The 25,496-nt window shown below is 38.1% G+C and overlaps 1 protein-coding gene across 1 annotated transcript; it reads right to left on the reverse strand.

Annotated features, from left to right (window-relative positions):
* On the reverse strand, nt 1-22,036 carry LOC307036336 (transmembrane protein 87A). Its single transcript, XM_079676567.1, has 20 exons — nt 21,796-22,036; nt 19,195-19,267; nt 18,864-18,961; nt 18,044-18,151; nt 17,884-17,937; nt 15,291-15,356; nt 14,064-14,199; nt 12,653-12,714; nt 11,802-11,985; nt 11,408-11,507; nt 10,871-10,964; nt 10,718-10,797; nt 9,264-9,370; nt 9,116-9,174; nt 6,834-6,937; nt 6,675-6,748; nt 6,361-6,422; nt 5,153-5,205; nt 5,023-5,053; nt 1-713 (listed from the first exon to the last, which is right to left on the reverse strand). The coding sequence occupies exons 1-20, from the start codon at nt 21,940-21,942 to the stop codon at nt 672-674; spliced, it is 1,734 nt and encodes a 577-aa protein (XP_079532693.1). The 5' UTR covers nt 21,943-22,036; the 3' UTR covers nt 1-671.
* Nucleotides 22,037-25,496: the final 3,460 nt, after the last annotated feature.

Here is a 25,496-nt window from a genome sequence, read left to right on the forward strand (position 1 = left end):
TTCAGTTTCATACGTAGTCTTTATAAAATAATCTCAACGTGAACAGTTTATTGGTGCAAATTGCACTGGAACCACAGCTGAAACCAAAATCAAATGACGACTAACCTCACAGCTCCAATAAGTAAGAATGAGAAAACGATGTGTTTATGCATTTACATACAATTAATTAGTTTATTTCAGATCTGAAAAACACAGGTAAGGACTCAACAGAACCACTGGGGGCGCTCATGTTGTGTCAACAGTGAAAACACAAATGTCCGATGACTATATTGAAAGAAATAACATTTCCACATGTAAACAGTGAAAAGGCAAACAAGCTGCTCTCTAGCAGAACACGATTAGCATCAAATTTGTCAAAATAAACTTTAGATATTTAAATATAAAATACAAATAAAAAGAATCTGTGTGCTGCTCTGATCAATTTAACTCCCAGTCTATGTACAGTCAAGGCTTACAAAGCTCATAAAGTCAGGGTTAGATCACATTCAGACACACCGTCTCACAAAGCAAACACTCGCTGCCTGCGTTCCCTTTTCCTCCCATCAATTCCCTTTAATCAGCCACCTTTCCCTTTAAATCCATCCTATACACAACATTTATCTGTATCATGTATCTGTCTGTTTACCAGACTGGTGTGTTTTTTTCCCCCCGTTCATCTCTCGTCTTCCGCTTTACTCCATCTTGGACATCTCGTATTTAGTCATTATTGTTTCCTGTAACAGAAAACATAACACAATAATAAATACCATTTTACAGCTGCATGAGAAACTTTGATCCTGATATTAATAATTGAAACTAGTTTATTTTTAAAAATCAAAAGAGCTACACATGAGGGTAGGGTGAAAAGCTATACATCATAGGATTTAAATATGGTGATGCCGGCACACATTGGAAGACATTTAGTCAAAAAAAGTGACAGGAAAAGTCTTGTAAAGAAAAAAAGGAAAAGGCGTGCTAGAGCGAGAAACCCTGACCCAAATTCTCAACCCTTCACAGCAGACCAGTTTCATCCCACAGGCGATAACACTATTAAACACCTGAACTTTTGAAAGAACATCCATAACATTCATCTGGCTGCAACTTAGAAATTATTTATCTAATATATCATAATCCAATCACTTGTATATATACCCTTATTGCACTATTTTATTTTTTGTATTTACTTGCACAACCTTTTTCTGTTTTATTGTGTTACACTGTTGGAGGAGCCTGTGACCTAAGATTTTCAGCATCATAACTACACTGTAGCTATGTACGTATGACCAAGAGTGTAACTTTGGTTTGAGAAGTGGCGGGGACACAAAACAGGGGGTCCTCCGCAATAAAACATTGTTATCGATTTAATTCCATTTCCTGCCTTTCTACAAATATTATTAGGGACTATGGTGTTAACTAATCCAAGAAAAATGTGTAGTGTATATAATGAGTGTGCACACTTATCTAGTATCCTATCCATGTGAACCTGTTTCATTTGTGATGACCTCACATCCTATAGGGGGGTCCGGGGGCATGCACCCCCGGGAAGATTTTTTTCTTTAAATTGAAGTTGCATGCATCAATCTGGTGCACAAATTAAGAGATTTATGGATACAGCTCTCTCAACACTCATATGAAACAGAACTGTATATATTTCAATACTGCAAAAACCATTAGAATATGCTCACAACCAATAACACATCATTGATAAACTCCTCTCTCCTATCTTTATCTTACCTAGTCTGCATGATTTCTTTTTATTTACGCATATTTGACTAATCACTCCCCTTTGAAACTGTGTTTTTTTTTTACTTATTTTGAACAACTATATTAAATAGATGGAAATATTTGTTTACATAGATGACCAAACCGTTTGAGACCCACTGAGATAACTTAGACTAAAGTTTACAATCTAATCACTCAGAGTCCTTTACCTCCCTGAGCTGAGGTTATCCCTCTCAGTCCGACAGGAGAGGACTCTCCCTCTTCTAATCTCCGTTAGCTCCGAGCTAGAAACAGATGCTAACAACAACCCCTGTAACTCTCTCTGTCTCTCTCTGTCTCCCACTCTGTCTCTCACACAAAATGCGCTCCTGCCACACACACACACACAGACGACCAGTTGCATGTTGCGAAAAATTATTGTTACAGTGGATGAAGGGGGCCAAATTTGACCCCGAGTGACCGACAACAATTCTTCTGGGTCTTCCCAGACCCGAACACCAAATGATATACTTTTTTTTAAGAGACCTTCAGACTTGGCTAAAATAGTCAAAATCTGTTTTGTAGTGTTTATACAGTATAGCTGTTGTGGAGGGTATCATGAAACCTTGTTCCGTAAAAAAAAACTAGAGCGTAGTTATTATATAATTTTAACTTGAAACGGGTCACGGGAGACCCGAACACAACATAAGGGTTAAAAGAAAAATGTATGCATTGTTCACTTACATATGAAACAGTTTAAAATGCATAATTTATATAACAGCCTTTATTTACACGGCTTAGTTGAATATTTAACACTGATTGGTCCAATTGGACATTCCAGCGTTCTGCACATTTTCGCTAATAGACTGTTTCTCAGGAAGATCAAGTCATACCAATCCGCAGAAAAAAGTCTGCTCAAACATTAGTTTCCTCCATCAGAAAACAAACTAAAATACTTTTTGAATATTAATTTTTATTTATTGAGATCATGACACTTTAGATTCAGGCTGGCTAACGGGAGCAGCAGAAGGAGATAAGTACACGGTGACGCTGGTACACGTTTTATTTTCTTAGCGGAAGCAATCCCATCATTTTTAAACTTATAAAAAGGGTTTTAATCAATATGGGGATTCAAGTCCTTGGTTTATTTAGTGTGTAGCCATTTAATAGTAGGATCCTGACGCAAAGCACAATAATTACAGCGCACAGATCTAAGGAAGTCATATTTAAACCAGAGCCAAAGCTTTCTCTGTTCCCTGCTTCATGTCTTACAACAGGAACCCTATAAAATGCAATTCCATAGAGCAAGTACTTAATATGGATTTTAAAATCTGTCCGTGTTCATACAGGAGCTTTCATAGGAAAAATTGATTCTGCTTGAGAGGCACTTTGTTGATTGATAGATCACTTTAAAAGGTTCAGCTCGGAGATGAAAGAGTAAATAATTTGGAGATGGTTCAGAGAGATTGTGACGGAACATCAAATAATAAATACAATAACACACACACAGGCATGTTGCAATCACATTGTTCTGCTCGCCATGACAACAGGGAGAAGGATAACAACAGTGTGATGTAACCGTAGCAACAACTGCTCTGCCTTGATGGTATGCCACCCCCTGCTGCTGACAATAAGAACTACAAATATGATAAACAAGTGCGTGTTTGTGTACTGTATATCAATCTTGGAGATTTTCAAGATATATTTTGTAAAACATTAAATGATTAAAAACTGATTGTAGAAAACAACATCTATGATTTTATATACTTCTTTTTTTTTCATCCCTTCTGGTGACATGTTTTAAAAATCATTTCAACTTTGTACTTGGCATCATATGTTTGCACTGGGGCTGAAGATGCTTTCCTCAAATTCTTAATATTGATCTGAGCATGACATTGAACTAGATGGGAAATGCTTTTACCATGGAGGATAAATGAAGGACATTCTGTAAGATATTTGACCAGCATAGCCTACAGGTAATACTTGCTATACTTGTCACGTGACATGTAAGTTTCGGTTTTGCTGTTATAGCACCTCCTAGAGGCAATTGGCTTGATTGCAGCATATTCATGCTATTTTTGGCTGTTTGTGTTTTCATTGGCCAGTAGAGGTCACATTACATAGTCACATGACTGAGTTGAAAGGTCAGCGGCCATGTTTTTCTGACAGACAAGCTAGAGAGTGGGGGTGTTTCTCGAGTACGCTTGCTTGGTAGCACATGTCTTCCGAGCGTCTTGCTTCAGAAGCGAGGCAAGAATACTTCCTGGCATTCGGAAAACGAAGAGTAGAACAGGCTAGCAAGTGTGCAGGTGTGCATCATATGAGAGGCCCCGCCTTACATTGTCCGCCACAGATTTGGGGAAATTGGTCCGTGCGCAAAGCATTGTGGGAATTTTAAGACCGCGGAGTCTACACATGTGCAGCCTCGAAATTTCTCCAAACGAAGTACGCCGGGCTCGGTAGAATTCCAAGTATGCTGAACATTGGAACAGAACTTCGGCAGCACTCGATGACGTAGTATGCTTGAAATAGTGGCTCTGGAGCAGCTTTAATCGAGATTGAGAAACACCCACAGTCACTACCCGATCTGCATCCCTGCCCTATTTGCAGTGCGCATGTGCGAGATGGTCCGCCATATTGGACAACTCCACAAGGCAACCCAACTAGGACACTTGACACAGTTTTTATTGGGTTCTTTTATTTGGGGTTAAGTACATTGTCAGAATAAGTGAGAAATGGATTCAACTTCTGTTAGACAGCTGTGTCAAGTGTCCTAGTTAGGTTGCCGTACAGAGTTGTCCAATATGGCGGACCATCTCGCACATGCGCAGTGCAGATAGGGCAGGGATGCAGATCGGGTAGTGACAGACAGCCACATGTTGTACCTCCTCTTACATCCGGCTCCATCTGCTCATGTAGACCTTGGAGAGGCATTGTTTGTAAGTTTAATGATTTATCTATGTTTATAGATTTCATTTATGTTTATATTTTGTAACATGTCATTGAATTGATTGCAATGCTTTGTACTTTTTACTTTCAGTTTCACAAGATTACTACAATAAAATGTTTAACTATCTGGCGATATGTACATCATTGCTACGTGTCCAGGGGGCAGAATAATACTGTTGACAACTTATCTAAACGCTCTTAATCAAAGCTTACAGTTACCTGCTTACTAGTCAGTAAATGCACTATACTGACATTACTTCTTCTGTTTTTGGTTGCTGTATATTTTTAAACGACTTCAACTTTGAAACAGGATCTATAAAGTTGATTTTGAATCTAATTTCCTTTTCTGTGTGTGATTCATCATAGTTTAGTAATGACGTGTAAAAGCCCTACCTCATCAGAGTCCAGCAGAGGGGGTAATGCACTGTGAGAAGGAAGGAAAAGCATAACATTTGAGAAACATTCATTTATGATGTGTAATTATCATAGCCAAGATACTGATGTCGCGCTGATGAAGACTTACACATCTGCCAAAGATGTCGGGATGTTCTCTTCGACCCATTTCAGATCCTCATCCTGGAAAAACAACAACGTGGTGTTAAGCTGATTTAATGTAAAAAAGATGACATTGCATGTGGCACCAACAGTTGTTTTAGGGCTTTGTTTCACTCTGGATAAAGCAGAGTGCTGAATATCTGAATGTAGGTAGCATGACTGCAACATGCTGAATGATTGTTATAGTCAGAATGACCTTAACCCCTTTCATTTCATTATCTTTTAAAATGTAAATAAACGGTATAAACTTAAAATAGTTAATACAATAATCTAATTTATCTTTATTTTCAAAAATGTGTCCTGTCATAGAGAAATTGTTTCTTCCCATCCTGGACAAATATAAACACAAATAATGTCAATCCAAACCACTATCCCTAGTGTTGAGAATCTGAAATAAATAACCATTAAGATACATTTCATTATCTACATCTCGTTCTTTTGTCCATGCGACCCATCCTCGAGAATCTCAATTGATGGTCACATGGGCCGAAAGCACAGGAAAAACATGTGTGAACGGTATCACAATATGACGCCGTATTGCAGTTATCATAACATTTACCTCATTGTATTGTACTGATCTCCATCCCTCACCGAGAAATAACATTTGCAATGTGTAATATCCCAAAAACAAACCAGGGATTATCAAGATTGCAAAAAAAAGGAGCTGCAAAGTGTAAACCAAAAGATAAACTGTGAGGGGGGGGGGCTGACCTTCGTGTGTGAGTTGTACAGAAAAAAAACGTAGTTCAAGGGTCATTGTAATTGGTGATAATGATAATTATGTTATACTGTGAAACTGGGATATTTCCTGAGGTGGTTGTGCTGGCATGAAAAATCTCTTACTGTTACAACCCTACAACATGTCTGAGTGCACAGTAGTGTTAGATACAGAACAGCGTGGATGTTTGTGGTATGTTCAAGGAATATATATCTGTCCTTTAAGTGAAACTACCAAATGATCCCAATATCACACAGGGAACCTTCCATCTCAGCTCCTGCACATACAAAACTGTAGAGAAAAAATACTTACAATTGAGGCAAACTGTTGTTAAACTGGAACAAACTGGAACTTCTACTAACATCAAATTAGTTTGGAAACAGATAATTTAAAAGAAAAAGGTTGTGGCCGGACACACATCTGAAAAAAATGGCAGCTGCTGTTTCTGTTTTACTCACCACTTTGTTGGCTTTGGGTGTTCCGTTGGTCTCGTTTTTTATGCCCCTCAATTTCATCCCCTCTGGAGACACAGGAATTAAAACAGATATACAAAAATATGTAAGTCAGGAAGTAATTAACTAAGAGGTATAACTTTCTGTGATGCATATTTCAGTAAAAACGGATCATATATTGGTTTGGCCGCATTAAGTTTCATTTGGCATTTAAATCAACTAATGTGGTAGAGGCAAAAGAAAAACGCAGGAAGGGAAGAAAGGAGGCAACAGGATAGAGAAAAGAGGAAGCAAGGGAATAAAGGAGGAATATTTTTTACCGAAAGCCTCGTTCGCCATGGGCTCCTGCTCCTCTTCCTCACTCTCTTCATCGAACAGAGGACTATAGGCGTACCTGATACACAGAGGAAAAAAGGAAGTGGATTATCTTTAACATTAAAAAGAGAAACAAATAAAAACATTCTTGACATCCTTCTTACCTCTGGTTATTGGCTGATGGTCGCCATAGGAACATGATGACCAATAGGATGATGGAGAACAAGAAGGGCCAGAACGCGTCTTCTATCCACAGCTCTCTCCAGTCCTGCAGGCACAAAGAGAGAGATCAGAATGAAAGCACTTCAAAAATCTTTGTTTTCAGGAACAACAAATATTTCTCTGCTCTTGATCTGTGTATTAATGCTGAAATATCCTGATTAAGGCAGAAACATGCACATTTTAAGTGATTCCAGTGTTTTAAGTTGATTAAAGTACACTTGACTTACTAACACACTAAACCTACAGATGATAAATCGCAAAATGACCCGAATACCTCGAGGATAAAGTTCATATACTTCAATTTTTTTCCAGGGAATACGTTTGGGGGCGATGAGATTGGGATAATTAGCACCATTTATTATAGATTGGAAGTAAGATTTTTGTCCACCAACCAAGTTAATTCTGCATCTTTGGTGAAGTGCCACTGTTTTGTTTTTTTATAAACATGTTGTGTTTTTAATAACCCTGTCAGCATAGATGCAACAGTTCTAGTCAATACACCTAAACAATTTTTCATTAAAAAAACAGGCTCATAGTAACTAAAGTCTGAATCATTATTGCTTTGTCATCTTTAACAGCTCAAAGCACATCCCAAGAGGGGCATTAGAACATAACATTTTCTAGACCGGAAACAAGAGGCCACCTCTGGTTTTAAAGGGGATGACTATGCATTAGCCTCCATGGCGATAGAACAGGACTTGTTATTGGAACTGAAACACTAAGATAATCTGTACAACAGACTGATTGAACTCTTCTTACTCAACGTATTGGTTAGTATCGGCTATAATGACCTTTATTTACATTCTTTATATTTTCTTGTCATTTATTAAGTAAATATTGATGCAGTTTTCCTAGAGATGATGTGTATGTGGCGCAGCTGTGGCTGCAGTGAAAGGAGACTTGTTGAATTGATTTATTTGGGTTTCTTTCTTTAGTAACAGCTTTTATTCTCGCTACATTAGATACGCGTTTCTGTACAGTATTTGATATAAGGCATATAGCCAGGGCCGGCCCTGACCAATTTGCTGCCCTATAGGCAAGATTTCAGCTGGCGCCCACCCCCCAAATGCAGACACTCACTATGACTCGCGCATGCATGCACGGTTGTGGCATGACCACCAAAACAGTTTGATATGGACACAAGATGTGTGCAAATGTATTTAGTATCTTATACATTTGAACATGATTTAAGTGGGGGGTGGACCTAACCTCCACTTGGGGGGTCCGGGGGCATGCTCCCCCGGGAAGATTTTTTTTTGGAATATTGAAGTTAAAAGCATCAATCTGGTGCACTTTGAGATCAACATTAAGCGATCTATGGATACATCTCTCAACACCCATATGAAACAGAACTGTAAGCAGATTTTCTTTTTATTTACGGATATTTTACAAATCACTCCCCTTTTAAACTGTATTCTTGTTTATTAATAACAACTTTTTTTTACTGTCATATAGTATTTTATACTATAAGAGAATAGATGAAAATCTATTCTCTTATTTTTGTATAACTATAATGATCATATAAAGGTGTGCCTTTACCTCACTGAGCTGAGGTTATCAGAGCCTCTCAGTCTTTCAGGAGAGAGCTCTCTAAAGCTCCCCCCCCCCGCGGCCGCTTACACAGTAAATTCCAATGTTAATAAAAGCTGTACACATTTTTGGGGAGTTTCATTTATTTTAAATTAACACAACTACAAAATTAAAACCTATAATTGCACACTAAAACCATTATTTCAAAAAAAGAACCATTTCACATAAACCTCTGGTTTTTACTGGGGCTGGGGCGGTTCAACTTGATTTGGGGGGGGGGGTTGTGTCATGGTTTGGTTTATGGGCGCTGTACGCAATATAGGCGTAGTATAAGATAATAAGATGTACTTTGTTGATCTAAAATAGGGAAATTGTGTTGTTATGTTTTTTAAATTTTTATTTCAATTTCTTTCTTTTTTTTCGGCGCCCCCCATTGATTGATGCGCCCTTAGCATTAGCCTATACTGCCTATGCCAAGGGCCGGCCCTGCATATAGCCATTGATCTTGACTCAAGCAGCTGCAACGGATATCTAGAGAAAACTATTTTTTGTTGTATATTAAATGTTAATTTAACTCCAAGTGAAATTCATGAATTATACAAATGGAACAAGATTTTATGTGCAGGTTTAACACTGAAAATTCCTTCTTTTTTTTGTAAAGGTCACAGTTAATAGTAAAGCTTTAAGTACTCACAGAATGACAAGTATCACTCTTCAAAGTTGTGAAGGCCCAAATGGTGAAGATGACAGATGCTGTAAAACACACAAACACACAAGCTTCAGATACACAACGTCTGTTTTCAGCAGGTGTTAAAGACCACTTTAAAGAGTGTGTTCCGTACCGATGACGGCGAAGATGAGTGTGTTAGTGAAGTGTCTGTAGAGCGACAGCTTCACCGTGTTCCTCCTCAGCTTCAGCAGCTTCATCGTTTGGGCCAAACTCACGAAGATGTGAACACACAGTCAAGGAACAACAATCACGGGTAAAATACACTCTACTGCTGGATTCTGGTTCTGATATCCTGTTTAAGAATATTGTGTCTACCATTTTCTGACTGATTAAGGACTGTAGAATAACATGATAGGTCAAAGAATGTTTTTTCTTTTACACATGCACATTGAATATATAAACTTGTTTCAATACATTTGCAGCATTTTCTAAATGCTAATAGACTGTCAATCATCAGTAAAATACAGCCAAATATACAGCTCTGAAAAAAGATTAAGAGACCACTGAAGCATTATCAGTTTCTCTGCTTTTACTATTTATAAGTATGTGTTTGAGTAAAATATTTAATTTATATTATAAATTACTGATGGAATGGCTGCCATACATGTAGAGATTGAGATTTAAGACACATTTGGAGTGGTTTCTTAATTTTTTCCAGAGCTGTATATTCAAATTGTTCATATTAAAACTTGATATTAGCATTTAGTGTGCCACCATACTAAGAAGGCAAAAAGGACAAATTAAAACAAGAGAGAGGGGGAAAACTGTAGTTGTATTAAAAGAGGGGAATGTGCAAGATATCCACCAACAGAGGGCAGAGTTGAGCACAGCCAGGGCAATAGCAGCCAGGAGAACTACATCACCTTTGGGTTTCAGGGGAAGAAAAGAATGACAGAGGTGGAAAGGGGAAAAATATTTAAAACAAAAGAGGGAGAGTAGGTGGATAAAGGAGCAGGATGTGGAAAGAAAAGAGGGTGAAAGAGAAGACGAGGGAGCTGACAATAGGCAAAGAGAAGTGACCACAACAAAAAAAGGAAAATGGAGACGCATCACACAAAAAAAAGGTTTGTGTATATAAGTGTACAAGTGTTCAACTTTTGTTTCTGTTGATGATGGCTGTTGAACAGTAATTATTATAGTTATTTCAATTAATGCACAATATTATTTAGGAGGTTATAAAAGTATTAATTGACTTTCCTTCCATGCCTTTCCATGCCCTTGTTGGGGCTGAATCCAAGGCACAAACGTAGTGCTTACTGTTCACTCGAACACTTAAATAACAGACAATGATTATAGACAGTTATGTAAAAAAAAAAAGGGTGTTACCCTCTGAACTAAGATTTGAATATTTTAAATGATATAATTTTAGTTTTATTCATAAATCATAGTTCAATTGATTTACTTATGGTAGAAAATAATTTGTGTAATTTTAAGCTTTTAATAAATAAATAAATAACTGATCATGGAACAACTAAGACAAAAGTGTGTGTGTGTGTGTGTGTGTGTGTGTGTGTGTGTGTGTGTGTGTGTGTGTGTGTGTGTGTGTGTGTACACATGTTAAAGGATATCCACCAGACAATACAGGAGTCAGTGAAGGCCATCACTATTTCACACAACAGTGTAGGTCGGATGTTGTCGCCTCCATCCTGGAGAAATACAGGTTACACATGCGAACGCAAAAAAGCACATGCACACACACACACATTTTTTGTGACTTACAGCGTTGACTTTTAGGATCCCCCCAATGATAGAGACGATCAGGTAGAGCATACCGACCGCGACAACTCTGTGGAGCAACGCCCCGAGTCTGGGCCTGGTGATACAAAATACACAATATTAGGTTCAAGTTAATATTATTGCTTTTAACTAACCTAATACAGTTATGTGAAATTCATTGATATAATACATTCGATTAAAGTAATGTTTCTGTGTTTTTAGTGTGCCATTTGTGCCCGAGAAAATAATGTAGTATTTTTGTTTATTCAACATGAAGCATCCCCTGCCACGTTGCAATATATGGATAACCTGACCGAGATTAATAATTGATTAATAATTGATTATTAGTCATGGGGGGATGTCTCCTTAACTGCCATGTTTAACGTCCGTTAAAATTTGGATGGATTTGGCTCATCGTCATTTTGGATTCTACTACTTGAGTGACACCAATTTTTGAAACTATGTATTCATAGTTCCCTTCATAGCTATCATTTTAAGTGTAGACATTACTTTAGGTGAAATTAAACTCCTTCAGCTTACTTGACGATGCCATATCCCAGACTGGCGATGATCACCAGAATTCTGGCCAGAGTCCTCTTCACGGCGGAGAGCACCACAGCAAACACCACTGCCCCCTGGACTGCAGGAGGACATATCACAACGTGTTAACAATCCAAGCCCTGCGTTACAAATGTTCACTTCAATCACTCCAATGAAACGGTTCATTTCTTCTCCTACAGTGAAAAACTGAAACGTTGACTTTAAAAAAGGCATTATGTCAACAATTTAGGTTAGTTAAAAGCAATAATATCAAGTTAAAGCTAATATTTTTAAAAACGTAATATTATTGCTATCAGCTAGCCTAATACAGAGTTTTGAAATCTGTTGACATAATACATTTAATTAAAGTAAACGTTTCTGTTTTTCAGTGTACCTGACAAGCCATTGTATCTGATGTTCTGTAGCTCAGCGTAGTAGACGGCTTTCTCCACCATGCCCAGGAAGATGACTCCTCCGATCCAGAACTGAATCCTGAGCAGATCCCTCCAGTAACACGCCGACAGAATCAACCACAGCACCGCCAGCAGCACGTACACGATACACATCACCATGAGGAACTGGAGAATAAGAGGGAGAAAAAACTTCTGACTTGTGGAAAACTTGTGCAAGAAATGCAAATTGACAAAAATAATAGATTTTTAATGGTTTGAACTTTGACCTGCTCGTATATGGAGGTATTAAAGTGTGATTAGCAATGATCATTTTTAACTGTGTGGCCTAACGTCCAAAACAGTGCCTGCATTTTTGTTAAATGCTCCTTTAAGTAAAAAATGTGCAAATGTGTAAGCTATGACCAGAATTTTTATTCCACATTCACAAAATGTCTAAGATTATGATAAGAATGTGAAGAGGTGATGCTAACCATGGCCTATCCTCTCTTGTAACACACATGTTCCTATATAGAGGCAACAGTGAGACACTGTAGCGTCAGCCTGCCGTCAGAATATCAAAAGGTACACCAATCGTAGAGCATAAATCGGGCGATGTTCTTTCCTACGGTGTTACTCCTGTTTGAGAAAAATACACTGACCAGCTGTTTTCATACATTTCTGAGACTCGCAAAATAAATGTTCAACAGATTTACATCTTCATTAGGAACCAATGGTCCTGAAGCAGGCCACAAACAGGAAGTGATAAAATACTGAGAGGCTTACTACACTGTCTGTCTGTCTGTCTGTCTGTCTGTCTGTCTGTCTGTCTGTCTGTCTGTCTGTCTGTTCTTACCACCATCATAGGCCACTCAGTTGCTGAAATGTAGTCATGCGACCCCTTCATGCTGATCTCCACTGCAAACACAAACAAAGAGTTCATCAGATCCACAGCTCACTACATTAGTTTAACACTTTAGATCAGTGGTTCTCAACTGGTGGGTCGCGACCCACCCGTTTCGAGTGGGTCGCGAATGTGTGAGTGAAGAAAAAAAATTGAAAAAAGAAAATTGAAACTTCTTTTTTTTCTTTTTTGGGGAAAAAGTCAAACTTTTATTTTGAAGGCCCGATTTTCTAACGCTGTACATGCAGTAGGCGTTGGACTGGAAGTACCGGAGACCATAAACGGTTTTGAAAACTTCTGTTGTAGTGATCATCCTCTCAATAAAACATCTTTGCTGATGTTGACCCTTACCCACAATTTAAAGTAATTCACACAGACTCCTCTTTGCTCTTCTCTCTGTGAGGAGCAGCAAGCTGTCAGAACAAAGTGAAAAACAAACAATGGCATAAAATATTATTAATATGTCGGGTAGTAATAGATTTATTTATTTTCTTCTCAGAGTGTACCAGAATGCGTAGTTTATATGCAAGTATTTCTAAAAAATCTCCTGGGGGAGAATCCCCCCAGACCCCCCTGCTGGGGATGGGTTTTTAGCATGTGTGCCTTTTTATGTTACACAGTTCAGCTTTGATTCCATCATCTCATTAAACCTTTTTTTAAAGCATTCTTTAGTTCATTGAAGGGATATAAGGGATATATGGACTGTACTTCACTTTAATTAATAATGTATGCTGAAAAGCGTATATTACAGCACGATGTTGGGTCGCGATTTATTGACAAAGTAAAAAGTGGGTCCCGAGGCCTGACCAGTTGAGAACCACTGCTTTAGAAAAGCTAATCACACCAAAACACACCTTAAAAATGGACGGTTCAACCTAAACAAAAATAATACATGTTTTTTCCTCTAGCCTTTAGTAGTGTTGTCACGGTACCAAAAAACTATGACTTTGATACAAAGCCTGCCTAAAGTACCTCAACACTGACATTATACTACGAAAAAAAACTAAAACAAGAGGATGGAACTTACTTAAAGGCTTAACTAAATTGTTTTAAAATAAAAATACCCACTGAAAATACTAAGACAATAATTATACTCTTAATTAAGATCAGGGATGTCACAATAGCAGAAATTAAGCAGTCAATACCAGTGACATTCCAGGATCCTTAATACAATTATCATTATATATACATAACCCCAATTTGATACTACAGTGAAAAACAAAATAATATATCTGTGTGTGTGTGTGTGTGTGTGTGTGTGTGTGTGTGTGTGTGTGTGTGTGTGTGTGTGTGTGTGTGTGTGTGTGTGTGTGTGTGTGTGTGTGTGTGTGTGTGTGTGTGTGTGTGTTTGTGTGTCACTGACGCTGTAATTTCCAGGGTTCGAGGGTGTTAGCGATGTCCGGGGCCCGGGCATTGTCTTTGATTTCTTTGATTTTAAGGATGAACATGTAGGGTCCGTCCTCCCAGGTCTCAGCCACCGCACTGAATTGAGCTGCATCCTGAAAAACAAAGATAGAGGAGTATTCAAAGTTAAATAAAGTTATCGTCTCTTTAAGACTGCAGCAGAAAAGATGGAGCTAAGGACGTAGCTTTCCTTTACATGACTTTGGGAGGGAAACATATGAAGTGGGGATGTCTGGGGAAGCTCCCATAAAAAAATGTTAGTCAAATATAAAATGTTATGCAAAACTCCAATTATAAAGGTCTTTATCTGAAAGAAAACACAATATTGAGTATAACATGTGACAACCAGGTTTTTGGGTTTGCTAACATATTAAAAAATATAAAAATCTGTTGCATGCGATTTTGAAATTAAAAGCCTTTGAATTTCCATTGAACTCATAGTTCAAAACAATGAGTTCAATGCTCATGAATTCAGAAGGGAAAACTTCACATTTAAAAAAAATGTTCTTATTCTCCTCACTGTGTCAACACCTTTATATATACAGTCTATGGTCAACACACATGTATTGATTGACTTAAAAGTTCAAATGTGTTTCAACAAGATTTCTTCTAATTTTGAGGGAAATAAAAATAATTAATACTACATAAATACAATTGTGATTTAATCAGAATAAAGTCATACTATATCAGAGAACTAAGTCATAATATAGTGAAAAATGTGTGAATATAAAAAGGCAGAAATCCCACCATTTTGTGACTTATTGTCCACACTGTGAACTTCACCACCTCCGGTAAAGTGAAGCTCACAGCTACATCCCTCAGCTTTTCGGGGGTAAGTATTATTAAGCAGGGAGACTATTCCAAACAAAAACCTATGAGTAAATGCTAATTCCTTAATCTATGAAATGGAGCCACCTTTGCTATTAACAGCTTAATTCTTAAAATAACGTCTATCGATTGAAATACTACTGGTTGGAAAATGTCCCTTCTGCTCCCCTGGTAGACCCCCACAAATAACATTGCTGGTTAGTGTCCTGTCTCTGCAGGATAAATAATGTTCTGTAACACAAAACCTGGTATCACCCAGCATTAAAACCAGCACGGCACGCTCCCAAGTCACAGGCTCCTCCCACAGGCGGCCTGATAAAAAGGTTAACCTCACCCAGCAGGACAGGAGCAGACTAACCTCTTTAGGAGAGACTACAGCCTTTCCTGTGACATTTGAAGCATTCTGCTTCTGTTCTGCAGCAGCCTGAGGAACAAAGAACAATAGGATCAGTGAATTAACTCAAACATGCAACTTTTAAAAGCTCAAAACCTAAAATAAATTTTAAAAAAGGTTTTACGTCACAAAATGCCTTAATCTACATATTATCAGGGAAAGATAATACCCTAATCATTTAAATAGGCTATACAAGTGTTTATACTGGGTAGTTTATTTAGTTTATAAATGTCTCTTTCATAATGTAATTCAACAGGAAAACGTTGAATGTGTTTCGGACAGTCCGAACTTCCACTTTCTTTCAAAGTGTTCATCAAACATACTTTCTCTTTCACTACGTTTCTCTTTATGATATATCTGTTAAATGAATGTTCTACTGGAGTTCTAATGTTGGTTCTGCTACATTTTCTGTTATGTGTTCTACTCTATGAACTTAAATTAACAGCATGAACTGCACAAACTACACGTTCTAATGTTTTTACTGTTCTGCTACAGTAAACATATGTTGTATTTTCTTTACTGAGTATTCTATGTGTTGTTCTGCTGTGTGAGAGAGTTGATGTGCACACCTTCGGTTTATACGAAAATAAACGTTTGGAATGGACTGTCAAGTTAATAAACATTTTGAACAAAGGCAAGACTAACATTTATACTTTTTGAAAATGAACTAAAAAATGAATTCAAATAAATAATAATAAAAAAACACAGAACAATAAAGTTAAGGTGAGTTATATTTTGCAAATTATTGGAGCTGAAATATTTATTTTCTAATAATTATACTGTGACAATTTCGTTAAATGCCAGTTCAATACAGTGTGCACAAATACTCTTCACTGTTCTAACCATGACTGTGGAATCTGTGGATCTTTATCACCCCCTGGTGGTCAGCACCATATAGATCGTTCATATGTCAATAAGATGTGACATGAGCCAAACTAAACAGTCCAAGTACTTTTCAAACAGATTTTTCACAGTGCAGCCGTCTATGCTAATAAATGACCTGCGACAGGAATGAGGATGTCTGTTTGTGTATTAAACACGTTGCATATTTATTTAAGCGTTAATAGTTCAGGTGCCTGAAGCAGCCTAAAAGGTGCGGCGCCCTCTAAACAAAGACTTCCTTTTAAAACAACGCTGGGGCATAAATATTGAACAAAGCTTTGACTTTATTGAGGTTATAAACTATTAAATTTAATAAAGCTTTGCACCTATGATACGTTGACTGAGCACATCCTGAAAGAGCACTGCGCTAGTAATAAATATTTATTATCTACTTCAAAGTGAAAAAAAGGATAAGGCAGGGTATGCTTAAGGGTGGGGCTACCTTGTGATGGACAGCTGTCAAGAAACTGTCCGATTTGAGTGCACTCCTTCTGTCATAGAACTTTAACCATTTCTCTGTGTTCTCAGTTCAACAGTAAATTGTAGTATTTTAATGGCTAAATATGTATAATTCGCTGCTCTGTTGTACTTAGCTTAACCCTACCATGTCATGTCTGGTTGCAAAATTACAAGATGGAGACTTGCCAAATTTAAGGTTACAAAGCTGTAGTCCAAAAAACAATAGGTGATGTTGTGAAAGCCTAATCCAGCTCCGAATGGCCTTTGTAGCCAAACAGCTACCATGTTGCTAAAGTAGCAGCTAGGTTGCTCACACTATAAAGCTGTGGCCTATTTGGCTTGTGATTGGGTCATGGGGTTTCACTAATGCTCAAACTGTTGTTCCAAATGACAATAACATCTTTAACTGGCATGTCATGTATCCAGCCTATTTTGGCTTCACTTTTTAACAGTGGGAGGAAGTGGAGATGCGATGCAAGACATTTTGTTTTAGCAAATGCTTACTATTTTTAAACCACCCCATGCAGTGTGACAACAAAAAGTGAAGTTGTAGCAGGGCGGGGGGAAATAAAAACAAAAATACAGAAATAGGACTAGGACTTTTTCCGGTCAACCAATCAATTAAATTAATAAAATTATGTTTTGTTATTGACATATTTGCTTCTTGGTTTTAGTTGTTTGGTAATAGGACTGTGTTATCTTGCTTTGGTATGTATCGATTATAATGTTGGGCAAATACAGACAATTTAATTTGATGAAACAAATTGATGAATTAGTTGATTTTGTACCATCTCTATAGGTCACCAAGCTATCCCTCCATCTGTTTATTTAAACTAACCTTTTTATTTTTGACAGATAAATGTTTTATATATTCTTCTGTCTGGCGCCCAAATGTAATTGTATACTTTTGGGATAAATCCTACGCTACAAAGTGAGCGCAGCAAAATACAATCATATCTGACAGACAAAAAGTGTGGAGAGGATCAGATCTGTGAGCAGTTAATATCATAGAATAGGCATGCAGTGTTTGGAAAGGCACTAAAAACACCTGCAGACTCGCGAATGACAAGAAGCAATGATGGATTTCCCCTTTGAGAACATGCATTTGTATAGTTTGCATTACAACTGCTTAAAGTCCAACAGTAGATTTGGATTGTGCTGCGTTTTTCTTGTGCTGCTCCTGTGGAGACAGGTAGGGAGACAGAAAGGGTCTCACCTGCTGAGGGATTTCTTCTAGTCGTGTTTTCGTCCCAAATGTATCAAGGTGAAACTGTGTCATAAAACAAACACACCCATATTAAAACATAGCCCCCACATACGCTCACTTGATTATTCATCTGCCATGTGTGTTAATGTATTAAATGTGTGTGTATCACCATATGGTGCTTGCAGGTGATGGCAGGATATTGATGAAAAACATAATATCCATTTCCGCCTCCTCGCTTGACCTCCGTCGACATGAAGTATTTTTCTGCCTTTGACGCCTGGAGACGAACAATCAATCAAACAAATAGGTTGTTAGAGGTGCTATTCAGTCAGCACTGTACAGTATAGTACAGTAGAGTTTAGCAGAGAAGAGTAGAGTAAAGCAGTGGTTCACAACCTTTTTTGTCTCGTGTATCCCTTGAGCTGATCGCCATTCTATAAGAACCCCCCTCCCCACTCATCTGTGACGATTTGCCAATATTCTTTTTTTTATTAAAAATGTTAACTCACCGTTAATAAAGTTGTCAAGTTAAATGCATTTAAATTTGACATTGACACTTATTAACAGTGAAAAGGAATAATATTAAGACTCATTTCTAGCAGTTTTAACATCTTTTGTTAAGACTAGAGCTTTTAATGAAACGCTTGCTTGTCTTTCATTAGCTTTGATAGTTCTGGGGGCAGGACACCAGAACTATCAAAATGTATTTAAAAATATTTTTTTGTGTGGAAATATATTGCAATCCCTAATCTTTCTATATACCCCCTGTAATCCCCTCCAGTACCCTAGGGGTGCCAGTACCCCCGGTTGGGAACCACTGCAGTAAAGTACAGTCAAATATAGTACAATACAGACAGTATAGTAAAGATGAGAAAAGTATAGTACAGTAAAGTAGAATATAGTCAATAGAACAGTACAGTATAGTACAGTACTGCACAGTAGAGAAGAGTACAGTATAGTATAGGACAGTAGAAAATAGCGTGTCTCACGTTCAAACTCAAGAATTCAGTGTAGCAGTGTGAGTTCCTCAGATACCAGGACACGTCCAACTGGACGGATGAAGACGACGTACAGGTCTCTGTCACCACTGACCACACACAGAGAAAAGAAAGACATGAACGAATTAACAAGAAAATGTTGTGTTTTTCTCTTTGCCAACTTAATCAGACTTTGTTGATCCCTGGACCTGAAAACATGACACTGATATTTATTTACTCAACCAACAAAAGGATTTTCCAAAATGTCAGACTGCTTCTTTAAATGTGTCAGAAATAAAAGACAAAAATAAGGGAATTGTTATCGTTAGGAAGGCTCCCTTACCTTTGAGATGGATGAAGCTGCTATTGAACAAGGTTTTAGTGAAAAAGAAGAAGTTCGGCTTCTTCAGACTTTCCTGGAAAACAACAAACACAAACAGCTCATCAGACTTCTTCTAGGTAAATTCATATTCTTGTCTCACAGCTCTGCCTATTTTCAATCATGAAATTAATTATTGCAGACAAAACTAGAGACCGTGATGCTAAATTCAGGCTAATCAGCATTTCCGGGAAAATGTCATTGTCCCGGACGATATTGTAAATATTCGTAATTCTTAACAAAAATAATTTCCCTATGCTTTAGAAGCTACTGTGGTCCGTTGGCCAACTCAGGATTAGATTTCGCTGTAATCACTTGAGGACTTTGCAGGCCGTTGAGAAATTCCACCCTCCATAATGGCAGAGCGTTGTCCTCAGAGCGATGGCATCTCATTTAGCACCTGTAGCATTGAATATTTATTTTTGATGCAATTCAAATTGTTCTTATATTTTTAACCAAAAATGATAACCTGAAAGATTCAAATTTCTCCGACATATTTTTCTCGTGCACGACCGGTAATTACCGGCTAACAGAAACATGGCATCAAATCAGACCAGGACACTTCTTACCCCACTGGTTGTGACACCCTTGCTTGGACCGCACCCATCTTCAATCTCAAATAGATGTTAATCTCACCTACACACCTGTAAAGTTTTATGAAGGCCTCTTGTGGTTGTGATGCTATCGCGATCACAGAATCTGTACACAAACACCTGGCAAGGTACTACTTTGTATTACACCTTCATGGCAGCTAATAACTGATCTTCCTATTTTACAGTTTATTTAAGACATGCAGTGCTTGTTTTATGTCAGTGCTTTGTGTGATTTATATCTGAGGTTTAGGGCTTAGCTAGTCTGACTGTCAGCTAAATAAAGGACTGATTTTCATGAAACTTCCATTAGAAACATTTTTATATTTGTAGGGCCAATCCCCCATTCCCTATGTGGCATACACACTTATGTTTCACTTTTGTTAACATTGCTAGATGGGGCATTTGTACTACAGTCTCGTGGATAAGGAATAGTCAGAAAATAATTTCCTGACCGGTAAGATTCACATGAAATGCTCTGGTCGGTACAACAACATCAAAATCAGATACCGACACTGTTGCAATGAATCGATATCTGACCAATCACGGCTTTGATACGGCCACTAGTGCAGGTGAAGAGATGTCGGTGAAAAGACAGTTTCAGTCCGGCGCAAGCAAGAGGGAAAAAAACAAAAACATGAAGAAACTAGAGCATCACTCGAAGGAGGGTTATTGTATGAGTCAAATGTACAACTTGTGAATGTTGTATAAGTCAAATTGCCAATTGCCATATTAAAATATCAGCTGCAATTCACGACATGAAGAAGGCAGTCTCTGCATAGCATAAGGCTAATGGAGATGCAGTTATTTCCAGCATTCTTTATTTACCATTAATTCAAGTATTTATGCCTTTTATCTGCTAATGTACAGGAGGAAGAGTGATAAACTGTCTGTCTAGTTGGCTTACATAACAGTTAAAGTTTACAGCTTAAAAAACATGGGGCATTTTTTCCCCTTTTATTCATTTTTATGTCAATTTGCACATTTCATGGTGATGCTCAGCCTCTCCCCTTAACTACTAACAGTCATCATCATGTCAACCACAACACAGAGAAATACTGATAGAAATGTGTGTGTAGTTGTTGATACATTGCTGACAGAGGGAACTACATTTGAATACAGATTTAAGAAATACCACAATGTCGCTTGGGGCCCCAAGTTGGCCAGGGGAAATATTCAAGTTAACTTCAAGTTCCTCTTTACTGTAGGATACTTAGTTATAGTTACGTTACTTGAGTAGGATACATGTATAACTGCCTGACTGTGTCACCCATTGTCAGAGGTGATAGAAGTACTCAGATATTGTACTTAAGTAAAAGTAGAAGTACCAGAGTTTAGGAATACTCTGTTGCATTCAAAATGTTACTAAAAGTAAAAGTACAAAAGTATTGGCATCAAAATATACTTAAAGTACCAAAAGTTACTCTACTATATTATGCAGATTGACCGATTTCAGAATAAAATATATACTATTTGTTTTGATTATAATTTTTGATGCCTCTATGTGTTTATCAAGCAGGTAAATGTACAGCTAGTTTGAATAACTTTCTATACTGCAGGCAGGGTAGCTTGTGAATTTGCTCCAGGTGTAGCTAAAGTCTTATATAAGTGACATTTATATTTCACATTATTAATCCATATGGGCAAAGTAACTAAAGGTACTAAATACATGTAGTGAAGTAAAAGTACAACATTTACCTATGAATTGTAGTGGAGTAGAAGTCAAAAGTAGCAAAACATTGAAATACTCAGGTAAAGTACAAGTCTCTCAAAATTGTACTTATTAGGACATGCACTTACTTTAAACCACCAAGCATTGTGTCACATATTCTATTAGCTAGCAAACGTTGTTGATACGATTCAGACGCAGTGGAACCACTACTTCAGCTTCCGCTCCAACCTGTTTTACCTGTGAAACCATCAGATATAAAACTCTAACACGCTAACGCTATAACACTCTAGCACTCTAACTCACGCTGTCAACGTTCACGATCCATTTCCCCGGTTCGGACACAGCACCGACCGGAACGCTCATCCCCGTCAGCCCCAGCAGTAGCAGCAGCAGCAGCACCGAGGACCAGAGTCCCGGCCCGCCGTGACCAGGACCCGCAGAGCTCGCCATTTAAGCTAGGATGAAGAAGGAAGCATCGACAGCAAAACCACCGCGACAACTCACAACAAGCTGGACACTTCCTGGTTCAGGCTGACGTCAGGGGCACACTGGGAATGATGCTTTCATGGGCCGTGGGAGGTTTATGATTCATTCAAAGATTCGAAGGTTTTATTTCCATATGTTGTGACTACAGTTTAATTATGGCAATGAAACACTTAAGTCCAAGGCTCCTTCACTAATGCAACATAACTATATATAAGACGTAAAACAAAAAAAAACTGTGCAAAAATAAACAGAAAAGGAAATAAATAGTGCAAGAGAATGTTGCAAGTGACCAATGTGCAAGCCACGCAAGAGAAGTGAAATATACGATACATCTAAAATAAAATAAGATGAGCTAAAAACGGAATGTAAAAATAAATATTGTAAAGGAAAATAAATCGGTGTATTTTCATAATAAAGAATGGTCTATTTCATTTTACATAAACAAAAAATCTGTACTTTTGCTACTGACTAATCTCCCTTGTAGTCTCTACCTGTGAGGCTGTTTCAAGCAATTGTCAAGCAGCTCTAAAAACCTACCCCCTGACTGAATCTATATTGTTTGAGACGATTAAAAGGATATTGTAACACTTGTAACACTGTTTGCCTTTGAATACAGCAATTTAAGTTTTTTCTCATCAATCTTATTTTTGTTTTAAGGATGATGTTTTGGTGGATGATTTTGGCCTGCCCCAGATTCCTGCCTCATAAACAAGTAATGTATTGAAACAAATGCAATTCAGCTTAAAACACTTTTACATGTGTAGTAGGTAATACTCTCAAAAAGAGTGCAGTGCTCTGGAATGCAGCTCAAGGCCTGACTCCCCCCCCCCCCCCCCCCCCCCCCCCCTTAGGCTCTGTCTGTCATGGTCAGTGGTACAGGTAGGTAGTCTTTTATAATATATGGATACATTGGCCTCATCAGTTTCTGCTATGTTATGCTCACTTGCTGCTCCTTACAGTTAGTCCTGCTTTCAATTGTCCTGCACATCAGTAGTTTGTCAACAAATAATTGAGGTTGCCATAACAGGGCCAGAACAGGGCCAGAACATATAGGAATGCCGCATGGTGAGCCATTTTTTATGATAATACCTTTTTTTAAAGAGTGCCATTAATACTCAAAGCCACCTTACATCTTAAAATTAATCAAAACAACATTTTAAAAAACCCACTAACAATTATAAAAAGAAACGGCGCTACATGGGTGCTAACTGGGGCTATAGTCCCTTCATGGCTGCACTCCCCGACAGGCGCACAGACGCGAGAGCCCGCTCATCACTGCGCGCACAAGTGCGACCGCAGTTTAAATTGTCTTTGTTTTGCTCGTAAATGGTCTTAGATATACGGTACTTTTTTGTAATAATAAAAGTAATTTTCTGTATCTTAGCTTTTCTTTATCATTTTTTAATGATAATTATTCTGTTTTCTAGAGGTGTATGACTCTATTCTAACAAATAATATATGTTAAAAGAAAATATTTAATGTAAAATTACAGTAATAGAGACTGCTTGTGGTAAGGTAAGTTACTGTTTTTTACATGTTATCTCCGTATTTTATTTTACAGTTTTTTCATTTTTTTAACGGACATCTTCTGGCGCCCCACCTGCCAGAACATTTCCGGTTTTTTACAAAAAATGTTTTACAGTGTAGGTAAAATATTAGACACACTAGGTTACTAGATTGTAGCCAACCCTATAATTGTTTTGTTTCCTTGTAGTAGACCAGATAGTGAGGGCTTTTTGTTTGAGTTTTGTTTCAAAGAGAAGATTTAGAGATGGGCCTGGTTTCGTTATTATTTCATTTGGCACAATCTCCTTTGTCTCCTCCTCCCCCTCACCTAACTTGCATGTTTTGGGGTTAAGAATAAATACACTTGTGTTCACTTTCACCCTGACCTTCTCAATTGTATTGGTTGTTGTTACTGTCTCCATCCCCCCCCCCTAGAGTTATTGAGGAAGGTAACATTCATAAACAATCGAGAAAAAATAATGAAAATGCACAGAACAATAGAAAAAGTTAGGGTGGTTGTCTCCCTCTGGTGCTCTTGATATGTCATAGTATTGAGCTCTGTGACTTATTGGTTCTACAATAGTTCAGATAAAAAATTGTGGCATTTAGAAAAACATTCCGTGGTTGACGTAGGCCTACTGTGAATCTTTGAGTAAAGGACAATAGTTAAGGTCCGAGATAGAAAAACACTGGACAGCGCCCGTGGTTTCGATCCCGCGGAGGGACAGAGAGCAGTTTCAAATAGAAAGTTGGTCGAAGTAACCACTGAGCTAAACCAGTGCGATAATCTCAGCACGAAATAAGCATTATGAAGTTCAGTCTTGTGATCATGTTTCCGCGGTGTTTCCCCGGAAATTATTAGGCCTACATTTGCATTTCCCTTTTCACTTATTTTTAAACATTTGGCTCGAATCTTAACCTTAAGCAAAATACATGTTAAAAGGACACATTAAGTGTTGGTTTTGCTCTTTACAACTCTGACACGATCAGGCTTAGCCTATGCCTTTATTTAATGGATACAACCACTTTTGTATGTTGCTCTTGATTTGTCAAAGTATTATGCTTTGACTTATTGGTTCTACAATAGTTAACTAAGCAATTACTGGCATTTAGAAAATCATTCTGTGGTCGATTTAGGCCTACTGTGAATCTTGAGAGTAAATGGCAATAGTTAAGATCAGAGAAAGAAAAACACTGGACAGCGCCCGTGGTTTCGATCCCGCGGAGGGACAGAGAGCAGTTTCTGATAGAAAGTTGTTCGAAGTAACCACTGAGCTAAACCAGTGCGACTATCTCAGCACTAAATAAGCTTTATGAAGTTCAGTCTTTTGATGTTTCCGCGGTGTTTCTCCGGAAATGATTACATTTATCAGAGAGTATTTTTTGTCTTCTATTGTGGCCGAATCAACATGATAAGCCCACAATAGTACTGTAGCGTCTCGCTGCAATGGAACACAACTTGTCAGCGCTGTCATCTGTGTTACAGAATGGTTTAGGCTAGGTTGCAGCTCCACCCTGTGGACGTATTGTGCCTGTGATATATATATATCTGCCTCACGTGACTCTGCCCCAGTTGTATGATTACCTGCTTAATGTGAATACACGGCGTTGAGACACAGCCTGATTTGCCTTGTTTATTAATGCACCTACATCTACAAACATGGTGTCAGAAGCTCAAATAGGACCCAGCTGTGGATTGCATGCTACTATCCGTCGCTGAGACGGCGTGCATTTATTTGTTTTGGTGAGGTTTAGCAGTTTCAGTTAGCCTGTTAGCATTAGCGTCACGTTGGAACAATGGCATCCAGCATCCCACCTCCGGAGCCTATGAAGATGGCGGGGGACATCCACGGCAACTGGGTGAGCTTTCGAGCAGAATTTGAGGATTATCTGCTTGCGACCGGGCTCAGCGAGAAAGAAAAGCCGGTACAAGCAGCTGCGCTAAGGAGGCTAATGGGGAACGACTGCCGCCATGTTTACAAACACAACCTGGGACTCACCGCGGACCAACA

This window comes from Notothenia rossii (genome assembly GCF_949606895.1).
Source record: "Notothenia rossii genome assembly, chromosome: 4".
NCBI classification, from domain to species: domain Eukaryota; kingdom Metazoa; phylum Chordata; class Actinopteri; order Perciformes; family Nototheniidae; genus Notothenia; species Notothenia rossii.